Consider the following 18,136-nt stretch of genomic DNA (forward strand, 5'->3'; position numbering starts at 1 on the left):
CACTTAATGGTCACCTATATTCGTTAGCTCTCCCAAGGCCAGGATGTTTGGTTAGCCTAGAAACTTCATCTTGTAATCCTGCTAGAAAACTTTGACTATAGTGTTTTATTATCCCCACTGTCCAGAGACCACTAATAAAAACAAATCCAACTAATGCTCTACATCTGTGGAAACATGCTTACATTCGGGCATCTCATTATTGTATTTCACACACCCATATGGGGTGGTTTATACAGTCGGGAAGCAGACTTTGTTTTGCTAAAAATTATAAATGTGAGAGTTCCTGCATTAGGGGGTTAGAATAACAGTGGGAGAGAAAAGCTATTAGATGAGGCAGGCTTATTATCTTTTGTTTATAGAACATCTTCACTCTGTAATGGTGTCCGGGGATATTAAAGTGTCTGATGAAAAAAAGACTTTATAACAAAACAAAACAAAATCACCGAGTTCATCTTCATTTTATAGATGATGAAATGAGGCCCAGAAAGAGCAATGGATTTCAAAGAAAATGAATGTTGAGACTCAAACTCAACTCTTGTCTGCTGCGTTTGTCTGCCGAAAGTCCCCTCTAAGCATATCTGAGTGCTGCTGCCCGAGGCACCAGGGGGTTGGCTTGTGTCTGTGTGTCTGTGTGTGGCAGGATGCAGCTGTGGTGTCTGCCTCTGCACAGGCCAAGGTCTCTGTGTCCCTCTGTGTGTCTCTAAGGGTGCACCTATGTGCAGGAATTTGGGGTCATGGCGAGAGAAGGTCAGTCGGGCCTATTCCTACAATCTTGGGAGGCTTCCCAGGCTGAGTAGGGAAGCTGAGTCCTGAAGGGTAGGGGGAGAATGGGGACTTTGCTCCCAGAGGAGAGGGAGAGAAGGCAGGCTGGAGCAGACAAGGGTCCTGGGACTAGCCTGGTGCAGGGGAAATGAAGACGAGGTGGGGTATGGGTCCATGGAAGTTGAGGCATGCTCTTAGCACTCATGTGGGCCCAGCCCTCTGGTCACCCCAGTGAGCAACCCCAGGGGAAGTAGTCACATGATGTGGCACTTCTCAGCTGATGGCTTGAGGTTTCCCAGTGTGGCTTGGGCTTTGTCCTTGAGGGAACCAAGGTCCAAGCCAGGAAGGTTGGCCAGCTGCCTGAGGACTGAGGCCCTCTCTTCCTCCTCCTCTGTGTCCTCCTCAATCATCTTGGCCAGCTCCCGGGGCAGCTCCACATCTCCACCTGCCATCTGGATCTGGCTCTCATCTGTCTCATTCTGAAGAAAGGGAGGGTTGGGCTGGAGTTGGAGATCTGTGGGACCCCAAGCTGAGAGTGTAGGGAGGAGCCTGGACTGGGTTCCAGGCTCCTAGGTTCTTGAGCCCCATGTTCCAGTGAGCTCAGTCCCCACCCCCACATCCCAGGATCAAGCTTTTGACATTTGTACTTTATACCACTCTACTTTACTCTGAGATACTGAAGGGGATACAAATAGGAATACTTAGGAGTCAAACTGTTATAGTTAGTCATATATTGACTATTGTTAACTACACTGAAGGACATTACCAATACTAGTAGTGGGTACCATTCATCAAACACTTTTTATATGGCTGATATTGAGCCGTGTGCTTTTAATTCTCACAATGACCCTGCAAGGTAAATATTGTTTTCTCCATTTTACAAATAAGGAAGTTGAGGCTCAGATAATTTAAGTAAGTACCTTGCCCATGGCCATCGACTTGGAGGTGGGACAGCTACATGTAAATGCATGGCACTGATACCAGCATCTGTGCTCTCTTGGCAAGGCATCTATTGTTGTCATTGCACTTCCTCATCCCTTTGGGTTCCCTGGGGCTTTCCACCTATGTCCTATGTCCTACTCAGTTACAGCCAAGTCTTCCCTCTTCACTGGACTGAGTTCCCTAATGGAAGTTGTGTCTATTACATGCTTAATGCAAGCATTTGAGGAATGACTTCCTTCCTAGCTGTGTTTAACTCAGTTACTTCCCAGAAAGGCAAACTTTCTGGACCTGTTTTCCCTTTGAGATACTTCTAAAAGACTGGTGCCCTGTGGGGAGTCAGAGGCAGCCAGAGGCTCAGGAAATATTTGTTGAATGAGTGGGTGTGATATTCACATATCTGATCTTCTAATTCAGGTGGAAGATCAAGGTCGGTATACTGTAGCGCTGTTTCTGTTTCTCCTTAGAGTCTATCGTAGTTTTAGGTACTTGGGGTAGCTTGTGCCTTAGTTCTCTCCTTAGGCAACAGGAGTAGAACACTTACAGCCCATCTGGTGCTGCAGTGCATAGTGGAGTCATCCTCCTGGCTGCTTGGCCAACCAAGGAGTTACTTTGCTCTCTGCAGACAGACCCATACTCTGGAAAGCAGTCAGGGGCCTGGAGAAGGCTCAGCATTCACAAGCTTGAGCACCATCACTCACTGGTTGGATGATCTTAGCCAAGTCCTTTAATATAGCTGAGTCTCAGTTTCCTTATTTGTAGATGTGGGTGACTGCTACCTAGTGGAATTACTAAGGGGTTAGGTAAGGGTGTGAAGGTTAAGTGCCTGGCACACAGATGGTGCTACCTTCTCTTTCCCATCCCACCTTGCCCGGTGTTCAGAAGCCTCAAGAGCCTCACCCCCATGGTAAAATCTATTGCCTTCCAACTCTTCATCTGCCTGGGCCTGACTTGTATTGGGGGAGTGTAGGTTGGAGGACAGAAGGGGCCTGGACTGGCTCCAGAAACACAAACCTATCAGTCTCTAGAGGACTGGACTATCCTTCCTTGCCAAATCCTAGGCTTAGGCAGGCTCCAGTTAAGGAGTGAAGGAGTGAAAGAACAAAAGGTCTCACCAAGCTCTCCATGAGTCATGGCTCCCAGAGTGGGGCAAAGGAGTCCAGGGCCCAGGGCTCAGGGGCCTGGATGTGCCTCGAAGCCCTATCTCTTAAGCTTACCTTGGGCAGCCGGTATTTGTCTCGGAAGTGGCTCCGTAGCATGGCCCGCTCTCCCTTCCTCTGTGTGAACTGTATGTCACGTGCCATCCTGCAGGGGCACAGGGCCAGAGTCATTGCCAGCACTAAAGAGATGGACACCTGTGGGCCTGTGTGTCAGGAGGGTGCTTGGACCTGGCAACTGCCTGTTGCTCTTTACGGCCTAGCCCCCCATCACAGGGCCCTTTCTAGTCTCCACACATGCCTCTGGACAGAGCTATGGGAGGGAGGTAATTCTGGCTCCCTAATATATATCCCTCTAAGCCTCGGATTCCTTGGGTCTTTTCCCTTCCTGGCAGGTTATTTGGAGGGTGTGGGGTGTGGGGAGTGAGTCGGGGGAGGAAACAGACTTGGTTTTGTATCTGGCTCCATTACCACTTTTGTTATGGACATGTCTTTGGGTAAGTCACTTACCTTCCCCTTTTGTAGAATGGGGATAAGTTTTTGCAATTAACAAAACTGCTATCAGCTGAAATAATTATAGCTAACATTTAATGATCTACCGTGTTCTAGGTGCTGTGCTAAGCAGTTTACATTAAGTAATTTAATCCTCATAAATATAAGGCATGTTTTATAATTATCATCCTCACTTTACAAAAGAGAAAACCAAGGGACAGAAAGGTTAAGTAAATTACCTAAAATCACTCAGCTATAAAGAAGCAACGCCAGGATCTGACACAAGCAGCCCTGGAGTCTAGCCCTAGCCCCACTCCAGCTGTTTCTCTGTTCTAGCATTGTCTGAACATCCGTGGATTCAATATCTACAAGTGCCCCCATTTCAGGATCTGTGTCCCTGACTCTGAGCCCCCTCAGCTGCATCGCTTTTTTCAGAGCCTCAGGCTCAGAAGCGCTCCATTTGGAAGACCCAGACATTGGGACCAGATCGGATTAAAGGATTACTTGTTTCATCAGAAATGCACGTGCCCCACCCAGTCCCAGACCCCTATCGCCCCTGCCCCCACTTTCTCTGGACCTACTGTGAAGCTGGGGCGGGGCCCTAAGTTTGAAATGTTGTGGCTCAGGGTGGCAGAGGGAAACCTAGAGGTGCACATCCCAGTCTAGAGAAGCAGGGGAAGGGATTGAGATCCTACCCTAGAGGTGGGCCGGGAAGCTGGAGGATGGAGTGTGGGAGAGGGTCGTTGGAGGTGGGAAGGGATCTCACTCACTTCTCTTCCACCAGTTGCTTCTGATACTCCTCATACTCCTCTTGGCTCATGCCCTGCGCTTCGGCGGCGGACTTGTCCCCATCCTCCTTGTCTTTGCCACCCCTCAGGCTCCCGGTGAGGTTCTTCAGCTGGCTGCCCACCATGGTCTTCACCATGAAGGTCATGGTCTTCGCTTGCCCGGACACTGGGCACCGGGCACCACTCCTAGGGGAACCAGGCACGTCTGCGCCTACTTCAGCACTAGGTCTCACGGACAGCTCCCGCTGCGGGCCAGCACCCCACTCTCTGAGCCGCCTGCTGCTCGCTCTCCACCCCCGGCCCCGCCCCCATTTCGCAAACCGCTCCTCGCGGGGGGGGGGGGGCGGGGGGGGGCGGGGGGCGGGGGGGGGGCATGCACGGGGCTGAGGAGATTGGACCACGTGCCCGCTCTGCATTCCCGCCTCTCCCACGTGCCTCCTTCAACGCCAAGCTCTGCCCAGCACTGCTACAAAAGGATTACACAGCCGTGGGCAAACTACGGCCCGCGGGCCGGATCCGGCTCGTTTGAAATGAATAAAACTAAAACAAAAAAAAAGACCGTACCCTTTTATGTAATGATGTTTACTTTGAATTTATATTAGTTCACACAAACACTCCATCCATGCTTTTGTTCCGGCCCTCCCGTCCAGTTTAAGAACCCATTGTGGCCCTCGAGTCAAAAAGTTTGCCCACCCCTGGATTAGGGTCTTTGGGCATGTGGTTGCTCCTTAGGGGAATGGGCTGTGCTGATATGTGCCCCGGGAACCTGGCTCCCTATGATCCCCAGAGAGTTGCAGCCAGGGGCAAAAATCCAGTGCTGGGCCCGACCCCTACTTCTCCCCAACCTGCTGCTGCAGCAGCTGCTTGAAGAGCTTCACACTGGGAAAGGGAGGGAGACCAGAGAGTGGGGAAACCCAATTATGGCTCCATGGGCTGCCTCACAGAGTTCTCCATCATGTGCCTTCCCCTCTGACCCCCTGGAACTGAAGGGAATTGGGGGAGAGAGAGTTGTTCATGGTGATGCTGGCTGGGTTGAATTTGTTCTGGTGAATTTGGGGACAGAATTATACACACTTGTGACTCCCTCTCCCTCCACAGTCCAGGGCTCAAGATCTATGGGGTATCCAGTCTTTTCATATTCAAGCCAACTCTTGGCCTCCTGGGCCACTTGAAGCCCACTCCCAGCTACCTCTCCAGAGGAGGTGGAAGAGAAAGCCTTCAGAGACGTAAAGGCAAACCTGGAAGGTAAATGAACATATCAAAGCTTGGAGAGAGGGAAATCACCTTTAATATGGTCGGAGCTCCCCAAAAGCTGAGGTGTGGGTAGGAGAGGGAAGATACTGGCCTAGCTCTACAACCCCTAGACACCATCCACTTCCCCGTGAAGAGAAGCGGACACTCCTTCCGGGCTTTGAAGTAGGTCACACATGCAGGCATGCTTGGGGGAGCGGTGCTGCCTCCTCAGATGCATGGTACAGGACCCAGGGGAAGGCTGCAGACTGTCCTGAAAGCTATTGTTCAGCTCCTGCCTGCTGCCAGGGAGGGGAGAAGCTTACTTGAGCCTCCCCCTTCTGGGCTTTCGAGAGCAGGTTCCTTACACTTATTACACTTACTGCACCACAGTCTCCCCTGATCTGGGACCTTCTATGGCTCCTTTGGTCTGCCCTATCAGGAACACACTGTCCCTCTGGCATTCAAGGTCTGTCTGTCCAAGTGGTTCCAGCCTTATGGCCACCATTGCAGTCCTATGTAACATATAAGCCTGTCACCATTCCACCTCACTATTCCACCTCAAAATACTATCGCTATTCTCCTCACCTGGAGATCGTCCCCTCTGCAACTCTGCTTTTAAACCTCAGCACGCTTTACTGCTCCTCCAGGACCACCTCCCCTACACGGATTCTTCTGGTCTTGAAATTCCACCAACAGAAGCTGTCAATCCCATTTCTGAGCTCTTTAGCACACCCTACATCTCTAAATGCTTCGCTCATTCAACAAACACCCACCAAGCAGGAATAGTGACCTCCACCCAACCTTTATGGCTTTTTAAATATATTTTTATTGATTATAGAGAAGAAGGGAGATGGAGAGAGAGATAGAAACATCAATGACAAGAGTCACTGATCAGCTGCCCCACACTGGGGATCAAGCCTGCAAACCCTGACCTGGAATTGAACCATGACCTCCTGGTTCATAGGCTAGGCAACCTTTCTGATTCTTTTTGCCCATTTTCACAAATTGGTCCCAGCCTTTGCTCTAATAGTTCTAAACTTGCCACTTTTTCTCTAAAATATTGTGTTCTTTCATGCTTCCATGCCTTTCCTCATGCTGTTTCCTCTGTAATGATGACTGTACTTATTAGGTTGGAGAACTAGTTGCCTTGATGACCTGTATCAAAGGTCCCTTCTAGGCCAGTTCCCTGATCTCCCCAGGCTGAGTCAAGTGCTTTTTCTTGTTCTGTTATATGTTCCCTGAGCTTCCTGCCATCATGGCACTGACCACATAGGGTGTGACTATCAGGTACTTGTCAGTTTCTCACACTAGAGAGAGATTATTGTGAGGGCAGGATCTAGATGGAACCAGTGGCTGAGCACATGGTTAGTAGTGCCTATTGAAAATATGGGCACTGCTCATTGCCAGCTGGTAGAACAGGCAGGTGGGTCTTAACGCTCCCTCTCTCAAATCAAATTATTATGCCCAGAACCAAGCCGGGTAGGTGTGGAAAGTTCTGCCTATGGGAAGGCCCACTTGAAGTGCACATAGAAGAAGAAAAGGAAGATGAGGAGGAAGAACAGGAAGATGCTGGGCTGTAGGCACGAGGAGGGCCCTGGGGGATGGCCAGCTGGGCATGGTTCCTTGGCTGCTGCTTTCTGAAAGGGGAAGTTCTATGGTCCTGGATCAGCTTCTTACCCAGAATCTGGGCCATTGTGGGTTCTGTTTCTCTCTCTCAGGCTTGGGGTGCTATGGTTTTCATCCAGGGCACTTGGAGAGGGAGCAGAGTGCCAAGCTGCCTTCCCCAGCTTCTATGTCTCCATCTGTGGGAACAGCTGGGAAGGCCTGGGGCCTGGGATCATTAGGGACCAATGGTTCTTGAGATGAGAGAGAGAGAAATAGAGAGCAAAAGACAGGGTGGGTGGTAAAGGCAAGGGAAAGAGCAAGATGGGGCAGGGGTATGGGGAAGAGCAGGCTGCTCTGAATGATCTTGGGCATAGCCCACTCCCATTTCTCTTCCAGTCATTGAGGGAGTTGGACCAAGTGGTCTCCAGAGCCTTGCTGGCACTGAGACTCTGTGAGACTCTCCAGAGAGCAGACAGGGTAGAGAGAAGATGAGATGTGTCCTGTGTGCATGTGTGCATGCACACACAGATACAGACACAGGTTTGCCCTTCCAGGGATCCAAGGAGTGAAGGATTAAGACAAGACAGCTTGGGGCTCAGAAGTATTGGGAGAAGGAGCTGAGCTTGGGTCTCATGGATGGAACCCCAGTGGTTCCCCTTCCTTCCCCCTTATTGCTGGGCCCGAAGGCCTGCAGGAGGCACAGGATTGAGCCAGCTCTAAGATGATGCTTGATGCCCACAGGCAGGTAGAAGACCTGGGCTCTTGAAGCCACATGGGTTACTGCATCCCAGTGGGGAGTAGAAACCAAGGCAGAGGACTCATTACGCATTCTGGTCCCATCCAAGCTGCCTGACCATGTCTCATAATTCCCAGAGGCAGCACCTGGGTTGGGAACAGGCACCATCTATAGGGCCCCTTCTTCTGAGCTGTTCTTACCCCAAACCTCCTTTCTGGTTCCCAAGACAGCTTTAGCCAGTGAAGGATCTCCCTAAAGCTATCTGTCTCAACATCAGGTTCTCTGGGCTCTGCCTTCCATCTCTAGTCCTCAGGAGATTTAGCTCTTTTCCCTCGTCCCTTCTTCCCACTCCCAGTCTAGAGAGCAGGGACAGGGATTGGGCTGCAGCCATAGCATCTAGCCTGAAGCCTCCCTCCTCCCTGGTATCAGGTAACCCCTTGTTCCCAGGGCTCTATGGGTAGCTCCAGAGACCTGTCCTAGAGTGGGATGCTGTGAGATGGGAGGGGCCAAAAGGAAGTCAGGGGCCTCCTACCATCATTAGGCCTGATCTTGGTTGTGCTTCCTCCAAGAACCCTATCAAAATGCCCTCTCCTTCCAGGAGCTCAGATTTACCATCCCTCCCTAGGGTGAGAATGTCCAGTGGGTGAATCCACTGCTGTCCACAGAACAGGGTGCTGACCCTGGCAGAGTCCTGCAGGAAAGCAAGCCTCTTCTCTAGGGGCCAGGGCACAGCCCCTCTGCTCTCAGAGTCTACCTTTCTAGGGCACTGCAGCCCTCTTCCTTCTAGAGGCCTTACCAGATTACCTGACCCCCTCATTATGGACACATTGAATTTATCTGACCCCTGTCCATCTCAGCTCTTGGACTCCCCCTCCTCTCAAAACCCTCTCCTGAGTATGGTCCTACTCCCCTCCCCCAGACAGTGGTCACTCCTGGGGTTTCTCATAACCCCCCCACTTTCTAGAAATGGTTCTGCCCCTGAAGGAGCAGATGCCCAGTTCAGTCCTCTCCTCCCCACTTCCCCTGGGGCACAGTCCAAACTGTGGCCAGTGCCAGTCAACTCAAGCTCAATGCTTGAACCCCTGTCTTGCTGAGCGGCCTAGAGAGATTGCCTCTCTGGGGTGGATAGGATCTGGCAGGAAGGATCCTGGGCCTGGAAATAAGATTATAGAGGCCTAGCCTTGGAGTGTGGTGCCACTCCAGCAGCCCAGCCGCAGTTGCTCTGGCCTGAGGACACAAGATTCAAACCTTGAGCTACCAGAGCCCAGCAAATCCCACAGGAATCACTGGTCTCTTCTGCCCAGTATCTAACATCTTGGCTGGTTCAACTCTCAGGCTTCAGGTTGGGAAGGCCATGGAGAGAAGCCAGGATGGCAGTGGAGATGAAACGAGGACTCTGGTTCTTCTGAGCATTAAGCAAGTCATATGTGAATCAAGTCACATGTGGAACTACATGCAAATTAGAACCCAGTCTACTTTTGTTACTTGTCTAAGGACCTATGTCCAAATACCTGGCATCTCCTCTCCCCAGTCCCAGCTGTGTGGCTCCTTGGGCATTTGCTTGTGGTGTGTTAGCCTCCCGCACAATCCCCTGCCTGGCAAGTCCATCCCATCCTGTGACCTGCAGCATTTCACCCGTGCCCTCCTTTCCCTCCAGACCTCGAAGGACAATAGTTCCCAAGTATAGTGCTTGCTCCTCTTTCAGGACACAGGGAGCCCCCTGGTGCCATGGGGCCCAGTGCCTAGGGAGCTCAGCTTCTTCAGGCCAGCATGGATGTTCCAGGGGCCACTCACCCAGGCTCTCTCAGGCCTGGCCTGACCTAGGGATCCTGCTGCTGCTTCCATTGCCTCTCAGCCTGGGCCAAGTGCTCAGAGAGACCCTGCAGGATCTTCTTGCGTCTGTTCAATGTCTCCTCCAGGTCGAAGATTCTTTCCCCTGGGGATTGGTGCAGAGCTGGGACAGCGAGACAGCTGGATGGGGCAATGGATCCTATCTATGGGGGCTTTTTGGAGAGGGGGACAGAAGGCATGGCTTCTGCCTCCAAAACTCCCCTGGAAAGATGTGTCTGGGTGGTGGGGTGGGAATAGGAGAGAGCATCTAGGCCCCAGGGACTGCTTAGATATAGCCTCCATCTCCCCATTGGTTAAAGAACTCCTGGTTGGAAGGGAAGAGTATCCTATGATACTCAAATGGGCCCCTTCCCTACCTGCCTCTCCCTGGGCCCCTACCCTCTTCCTGGTCTTTGGAGTTCAGCTTTGGAATCATGTCTTCCCTGGTGCCCAGGGCCAACCTTGCCTGCAGCCCTTCCAGCTGCCCTGGGTGGTTAGGACCCCTTCTCTGTGCTCCCACAGCCTTCAGCCAGCCTCCAAGGTCCTTAAGGACAAGGCCTGGCTCTAGGTCACTTCTGATCCCATCACTGCCCAGCACAACGCCTGGCCTGAGCAAAACTCAGAGAGCAGGTAGAGATAATGGTTGGAATAGCAGGTCTGATGGCACCATGACATGAGCAGAAGCATCTAGGGAGGAAAGGAGTCCCTGAGCTGCCTCTCCCCCAGCCCTGCCCCCAATGTGGGCCCATGGCTGATATCACCTCTGGACCTTTCAGACTGAGGTCAGATAGGACAAGACATCATGGTAATCTGGAAAAGGGGATAGAGAAGGGAAGGGAAGATCTTCTATCCCCAGCAGCCCACTCACTTAGTCCTCACCTCCCAGGCTCCATTATATTTCAGGCAGGCAAAAGATCTGTGTGATCTGAGGCAGCTCTGACCCTTGTCTGGCTTATTTCAGAAGAAAGGCATGAGGGTCAGACAAGCAGATGGGTGGTCTGTGAGGGTCAACATCCCCGACCAGCCAGAGTAGGGCCCCCAGTGAGTAGGAAAATTAGGCAATTCTGGACTAGAGCCATGGAAGCAGACTGAGCAACACACTAAGGCCCCAGGGAACTACTGACAAAAGCAACCACATGGTGGCTACCTCCTCAATATGACTCTGACCATGTCACTCTCCTCGGAAACCTTCGATGACGCCCCAGTGCCCAGAGTCTAAAGACTGAAGTCTTGGCATTCACGAACTCCCACTGTCTGATTGCACCAACTATGGGTCCCTCCATGGACTCTCCATTATATCCTTTGCTCCATTTCCCTAAACATCCCTCATGGCTGTCCCTCTTCCACTTGCCCCACAGCTCCCAGCAAGGGCCACTTATGGGGCCAACGCTGGGATAAAAGCTTCTTTTGTTTTATCCTATTTGAGACTTTCAACAACTCTGCAAGGCAGGCAGGAGAGGACTTGTGACTTGCCCAGGTCACACAGTGGGGAAGTGGCTGGCAACACATCCAGTGCTCCTTAGAAGGTGTGCTCAGATGGTTCATTAGGCACATTCCTTTGTTTTCACCTGCCAGGGTTCTGGTGGCTGATGAGACCCCAAAGAAACTTCCAGGAGCCAAAATCACGGGCCCCACATCAATGCAGACCAAATCCAGGTCTCTGGGAGTATTCAAGGACACCTGAGGGGCACGGAAGGAGGTGAGCACCTTACAGATGGGCCCCCCTCCTCTTTGCTTGTGGCAGGGAAAATTATCCCCAAATCTGAGTGTCTGGGTCCCGTGGTCCTAAAGGGGGGCAGGCAGCCACAGGACTTGGTGTCAGAATGGCATGGAGCGGTTTGCACACCTGGTCTCATGTTAGCCCTCACGGGTATGTGCTTTGGGCCAGCTGGGATTCTGTGTAGAGAGGAGGATCCATGTATGTGCTGCCCATGTGTTCCAGGGGCCCTGCGTGGTGTCAGGCACAAATCAGTTGAGGCCACGAACAACAGATTACACAGTATCTCTGTATCTCTGAGCCTGTAACCTGCACACCCTGCATGTTTGTAGGACCTGCAAAAGCAAAAGAGGCCGTGTGTGAGTAGGACCTGCTCATGAGCAGACTCTGCGCCCAGTAGGCGAGCTTGCTTGGAAGGTGTATGGCCGGTTCCGGAAGTTGTGGTAATGAGAGCCCAGCGCCCAGCTGGCTCCATCTCTGTGGGGACTTAGAGTCCAGTAGGGCCATCCAGGACCCAAGGACTGGACAGTGGGGGTGGTCCCAGAGGGCATTCTTCCCAGGCCAGCAGTGCCACTTCCCCCACTGGATGACCGACCTGCTGGGACATGTCCCTGTGGTCAAGCTTGAGTCTCCCTTGTATGTCTACTCCTTAGCACAAGAGGGAGAGGCAGGAGAACAAGCCCTGCCTGGCAGAGTACAGGGACTTGGAGTTCACAGAAGAGGTCAAAGTTCTTTCTGGGACTTTCCCAGGAGGACAGAGGGTGGACCCAATGTGGAGTTTTGCACTCAATCCCCCAGACCACCACCTCCTCCCACTGTCCCTTGCTCTTTCTCCTTTCCTTAAACCCCAAGTCCCTCCTTGCCTCTGGGTAGGGCTTCTCTTTCCTGTCCCTCTGCCAAGCTTGGACTGTAGCAGGACAGACTCAGGACAGACAACATGAGATGTCTCCTAATGGACAAGGACAATACAACCAGCTTGCCTGTCCCGCAGGGCTGTGCAGCAGGTTCTGGGGAGTTAGGGGAGGGTGTTGAGCCTGAGAGGCCCTGAGTTTCTCTGCATACAGACCACAGGTACTGATCATAGCACAATGCTTGTCATTGCCACCTTCAGAGGAAGGTGACACAGAGCAGGGAGAAGCCAGCTCCAAGCAACCACCTGCATATGCCTCCTAGCTGTGACCATGAGCAAGTTACCTACCTTTCCAAACTCCCACTTCCTCATCTTTAAAAGGAGAATAATAATCAAAACTACCTCATAACGTTGTTATGAGGGTTAACTCAGACAATGAACGGTGCTGTGCCTGGCATACAGTAAGCTCTGCTCCATAAATGTCAGCAATTATTCAAATGGTTACGAGCTAAGGGATGTTTGCTGAGAGACACTGGAGAACTGGCCCAGCTGCTGAGGAGGCAGTGAGCTGGAGAGGGCGGGGAAGCATGTCTTCTGGAGAAAGGGAAGGGCGCCGACAGGCCGCTGGCACAGGGAGGAGTGTGTGGACTCTCCATCAGCAAGTCTGGCCTCGAATCTCAGGTCAGCACACAGCTGTGTGACCCCAGGCCAGTCGCTTCACCTCCCTGGGCCTCAGTGTGTCCGCCTGTAATTGGGACGAACAGTCCCCACTTCCCAAGAACGTGCATCAGATGAGATGACATGAGAGAAGACTCTCAGCACAGACCTCACCCGCATCATTTCACTACCCCCACTGGTCTGGAGCTGCTGGGCTGAATGAACGAAGGATTCTCTGGGGTGGTTCCCAGGAAGAACAAGCAAACTCTGCTCCTGGGCCCAGAGGAGGCACAGCGGGGACTGAATGGGAGGGAGTCCCAGGGAGGCACTACCTTTGAGCTATCAGCTCAGACGAGCAAGGAAAACATAGCCCTAGGAGTGGTGGGCTCCTTGTCAGAGGCTGGGGCAGGGGCACGCGCGGGCAGTGTGGATACAGCCCAGGAATGGGAGTAGGTGTCAGTCCAGACAGGCTTGCAGGGGATGTGCTCTTCACTGGTCAGCACGTGGATGGCAGGGCTATCCAGGCGTTGACCAGTGGACACAAGGTGGAGGGTGTAGGTGTGGGCAGGCAGAAGACCATTACTTACCTGGGTATCTTGGAATGAGGAGTCGAAGAGGATTCCAAGGCCATTCCTCAAGGCAGGCTCCACCAGCGCAGAGCTGACTTGGCCCCTGCTCTTGGCCCCTGGTGTACTACACAGTCCTTGGGTCCCCAGCTGCTCAACTCCCCTGTGGGACCCTGGAACCGCGGGCTCACCACTCAGCTCCCTGACTCACCCTCTCTGCTGGGGGCCACTCACAGGACCTGGGCTCCCTGGTGCCCTGGCCCAGTCCCTCTCATCTGCATGTCTGCCTGCCAGCCAGACAAGAGGACAGGGGCCCTGCTCTACACTGCGCCACTTCAGTTCCATATGGTTGGGGCCAGCGCACTTCCTCTGGATGGTGTCTGTGGACCAGGGCAAATCAGGGCCTGGGCCCCACCTTCCCTTCCTCCCCATTATTCTCTCATTGGCCTGGCTGGGCTCTGGGAGAAGGAAGCAGGTAACATCAAGGCTTGCCATTAAATACCAGGTTGGCTGGTCAGACACAGGAATCCACTGGAGAAGTGGGCACTGGAGCCTAGCATAGGGGAGGGCAACGCATGCCACACCATGTAGAGCACTCTGCTTGCCTTCTCACTTGAGCCTCACCACAAGTCTGTTTGTATCAGACCACATTTTACAGATGAGAAGACCGAGGCTCAGAAAAGTTAAGAAATTCAGTGGATTGGAACTCAGCTCCATCTAACTCCAAAATACAAGCTTTTTCCACCAGAAGAGAGCTTTGTGTCTAACCCTTTCTGTTTCTCAGATGAGGAAATTGAGGCCCTACGAGGGAAAGGACATGTCTGAGACCATAGAACATAGGAGAGCACTTTGAGAGAATTAACCATGTGGAGGACTCCAGAGTTCCCAATGAGACTGGGTGAGGGGGACGGGGGAGGTTCCTGGTGGGGGAGTTTAAGGGGGAGAAATAGAAGGTGAGAAAAGCATGAAAGCAAAGGTAGAATTAGCCTGCAAGATGGAGAAGGAAGGAGGAAGGATGGAGTGTATGTATGTGAGAATTATCATTGGTGGAGGTGAGGAGGATGAAGGAGCCCTATTTTGTAAAACAGAAGAAAGTGGAGAGAAACTGAGACAGGATTGGCCGGAACCAGGGAAAGGGAAGTCACCCCAGTTGGCTCCCCACCCCTCCATCCTGCTAGACTGGAACCTGGCCCAGGTCCCAGTCCCTGCCAGGACTTTCTAGAGATGCTATTCTAGCCTCTTAGCTTGGCAAAGGCCAGGGCTGGGGGCAGGGAAGCTCAGAGGCCGCAAGGCCAGAAATCCTGGGGGCCCTTGGAAGCCACCACTGCCTCTGAAGTGACTTGCAGGAGGCAAGGATTGCTCACTGTCTACTACACTCATGCCTTGCGCCGTATGTAGATTGTTCATGGAACTGTGAGCTCCTTGTGTCTGATACAGCCCTTTGTCTTGGAGCTGGGCACAGAGGGACATGGGGAGGGAGTCCAATAAAAAGATCAACGAATGAATAAATGGACAATGAGCATACCCTGGGTAATTTGCTCTTCCACATGGTCTGTGGCGCCCCAAACTTACCAAGGCCACTGCGGTAAGTGTGGTACAGGCCCTGCCACCTGGCGCTGAGGCAGAGCCTGGCTGATGCTGTGAGAAACAGCCACTCCTTTGTTTGCCCCTTGGTGCCTCTGCGAGCAGGATGGGGCCAAGACCCCAAGGTAGGAACTGTCATCTTAAAGGGACATTTGTTCTGGTCTCAGGAATAGTGCTGTTTTTCAGAACTTAGATCTCATAGACACAGAAATACACAATGGATCTTCTTCTGTTTGTTTTGCCTGCTAGGAAGCTCTGAACCAGATTCATGGCCCAACTCTGAAGGGTATGCAGATCTTGGTATAACCTGGGCAGACCTATGTTTTGGTAACAAGCCATCTTCCTGAACTCATTTTATGTCTCAGCCCTAACCACAAGCCTCATTCTTCTTGCTCACTCCTAGTTAAAACTCCTGTCCATTGCATAGGTCCTTGTAAGTCCTCAAAAATCTTATTGAACGTTAGGTAGAAGACAGATTTTTTGTAGGTCTGGGTTTGGAAGGCCCTGAACACAGACCTGTGGGTGAGATGTTCTCATACATGCCTCACCCAGCACACATGCAGGGCAGAGCTGGTGTCTCTGGGAAAACAGCCAGCCATGAAGAGCCCTCTTCCAGGCAGCCCCCTGGTCCTCCTGGTAACAATGCAATATGTAAACCTTGTTTGAAGCCTAATTTTAACCAACTAAAGGGGGGTGGAGGAGTGAATGAGACAATTGGGGAGATTTGGACGATGGATATTGGATTAAATTAAGAAATTATTGTTAAATATTTTGAAGTAAGAATATTGTGGTTATATTTTTAAAAAGTCTTGTCTTTTGGAGAAATGTACCAAAGCTTTCTGAAGGAATCGATATAGTGTCTAGGATCTGCTTCCAAATACCCCAGACCATGGGTGTGTGGATGGCACAGCATGTGACCTTGAATCGATAACTCTTCAGGTTGGATGGTAGGTTCATTATATTCTTCCCTTGACTTTTCTGTTTGATAATTTCCATAATAAGCACATTTAAAAAAGTAAGTAATCCTGTACGTCAAGTATTTTTATCCAGATAAATGTTGGTTTTCCAGAGTGGCTCTTTTTCCGAGAATTCTGGATAGCTGAGGTTTACTGTAGTTTGTAAGTTCTTGGTAGGATTCAGTTACTGAAGCTCTGAGCTTAATTAAAATCAAGGCTGTAAATGGAAAAATGTAGGACATGCTAAAAGCCATACTTCATTTCTCAACACTAAATCCGCAGCCACCTTCACTCGCTTTCTCCTGCACCTTCACAGCCAGGCTGTGGAAAGCTTGGGCCCCACCCGGGTCCTGTTTCTTCACCTCCCAGCTGATCTTCCCAGCTGCTGCCCCTGCTGCCTATTGGGTAAAAACTGATCCAGCAAGGCCTGGCAGTGGCCCCTGTTCTCTGTGCCTAGCGGATACTTCTGAACCCAGTCTCTGCAATGTGAAATGCTATGGATATCCGTCCCCCACGCCCAGCCCTCCCAAGGCTCCCTGTTGCCCCCCAGCTTTCTGGCTGCCCCGGAGGTCCTTTGCCACTGCTCTGCCTCCTCAGCCCTTCCATTGGGCATCTCTCCTCACTCACCACATGCTCCCTGGCAAGCTTGTCCATGCCCATGGTTTCAAGCACTACAGCTGTGCCATGATCCTCAAATCTCCACTTTCAGCTCATCTTCTCCTGGAGCCTCAGGCCCGAATAAACTCTGCTTGGATGCCCCCAGACCCCCAGGTGACATGTCCAAACCAAACTCCTCTTCTCCACCCCTCAGCCCATCCTCTTCTGTGGCTGGGGTCTCGTGGGTGGCACTCTCATCTTATGGAGCCAGAGACTGGAACCCCGCAGATCCCTTCTGCTTCCTCCTCTCATCACCCATCAGCAAGCTCTTCCCCTCTCCCACTACTGTTCCCGAGTCTCTCCAAGCCTCGGTTCCTTACTTGTAAAATGAATAATAGTATCTCCAAGAGTTGTTTGGAGGGTTACATGAGGTAATACACCTACCTATTGTGCTTAGAACAGGGCCTGACAGACAGCTGTGTTCCTCTTCCTCTCCACCTCCTACTGGCCCCCCAGCCTAGGACACCGCCAATCACCTGCCTGGCTTACTGCAACCTCCCCACTTGTCTCCCTGTCTCCACTTCATACATAACCCCCAAGGCCAGATGGTAGTCAGAAGGATATTTCTAAAATACAGATCTGACCATGTCATTCCTCTGTCCTAAACCCTTTATTGCTCCTGGTCATCTCTGCATGAAGCAAAACTCCTTGTGGGGCCTGCAAAACCAGGTGGGTCTGGGCCATTTTCTCTTCAGCCTTACTTGCTCCCAAACCACACCCCTGGCACCTCTGCCCCAGCCACACTTAAGCACCTCACCACCTTTGCTAGGCAATGCCGTCTTTACCAGACACTTGCTCTGTCCCTGCTTGTCCTCCAAGTGTCTGAGAAGCTGCTTCCCACCTCGCCGTCTCATGGGCTTGTTGTGGGCTGTTGGTAACCCCTACCAGATTCTGGGCACTGAATTGAGTCTTGAGTGGGGTCCCCACCTGTCCTTGAGCTCCTGGAGGGAGCAGTGTCTTGCTCATCTGTGAGCCAGTGGCCAGCACAGAGCAGAGGGTGAAAGGGGAAAACAAAAAACTATAAACCAAGTGAGAGAAAGGGGAGACTAAAGGAAGCTCACATGCCAACAGGTAGAAAGAATAGGAACATCCAGCTGCCTGGGCCTGCATTCCCTCAGGGCCCCATCAGCTGGACCCTTTCTCTTACTCCCAATAGCGTTAGGGTGCCTGCCGGGCCCCTCTCATGACTGGCACCATTTCATTTCTGAACCAAGCCGGGTTGGAGCAGCTAGTGAGAACCCACTGTCAAAATCCCCTAGCCCAGTGATGGCGAACCTATGACACGTGTGTCAGAGGTGACATGTGAACTCATTTTTTTGGTTGATTTTTCTTTGTTAAATGGCATTTAAATATATAAAATAAATATCAAAAATATAAGTCTTTGTTTTACTATGGTTGCAAATATCAACCAATTTCTATGTGACACGGCACCAGAGTTAAGTTAGGGTTTTTCAAAATGCTGACACGCCGAGCTCAAAAGGTTTGCCATCACTGCCCTAGACCACAGTACCAACGACTATAAACCAGAACTCCTCACCCACTCTTGCCCCAGCTTCATGACTCCCTCTCCAGGACAGTCCCTCTCCCCTGGCAGGCCCATTCCACTC

At 51.7% G+C, this 18,136-nt stretch overlaps 2 protein-coding genes across 2 annotated transcripts; both read right to left on the minus strand.

Moving 5' to 3' along the window:
* Positions 1–1,016: 1,016 nt before the first annotated feature.
* On the minus strand, positions 1,017–4,284 carry CPLX3 (complexin 3; the record flags this gene model as incomplete). The annotated part of the gene is made up of 3 exons (XM_081114427.1): positions 1,017–1,241; positions 2,919–3,006; positions 4,121–4,284. 3 exons carry the CDS (start codon positions 4,282–4,284, stop codon positions 1,017–1,019), a joined length of 477 nt encoding a protein of 158 aa, XP_080970553.1.
* Positions 4,285–4,968: 684 nt separating this feature from the next.
* On the minus strand, positions 4,969–12,481 carry LMAN1L (lectin, mannose binding 1 like; the record flags this gene model as incomplete). The annotated part of the gene is given in 7 exon segments (XM_081101089.1): positions 4,969–5,017; positions 6,887–6,945; positions 9,507–9,535; positions 9,538–9,648; positions 9,942–10,145; positions 11,111–11,222; positions 12,458–12,481. Coding segments are annotated over 7 exon segments (588 nt in total).
* Between the last annotated feature and the right edge of the window lie 5,655 nt (positions 12,482–18,136).

Source organism: Myotis nattereri (assembly GCF_964212035.1).
Source record: "Myotis nattereri genome assembly, chromosome: 1".
In the NCBI taxonomy this organism is placed as follows: domain Eukaryota; kingdom Metazoa; phylum Chordata; class Mammalia; order Chiroptera; family Vespertilionidae; genus Myotis; species Myotis nattereri.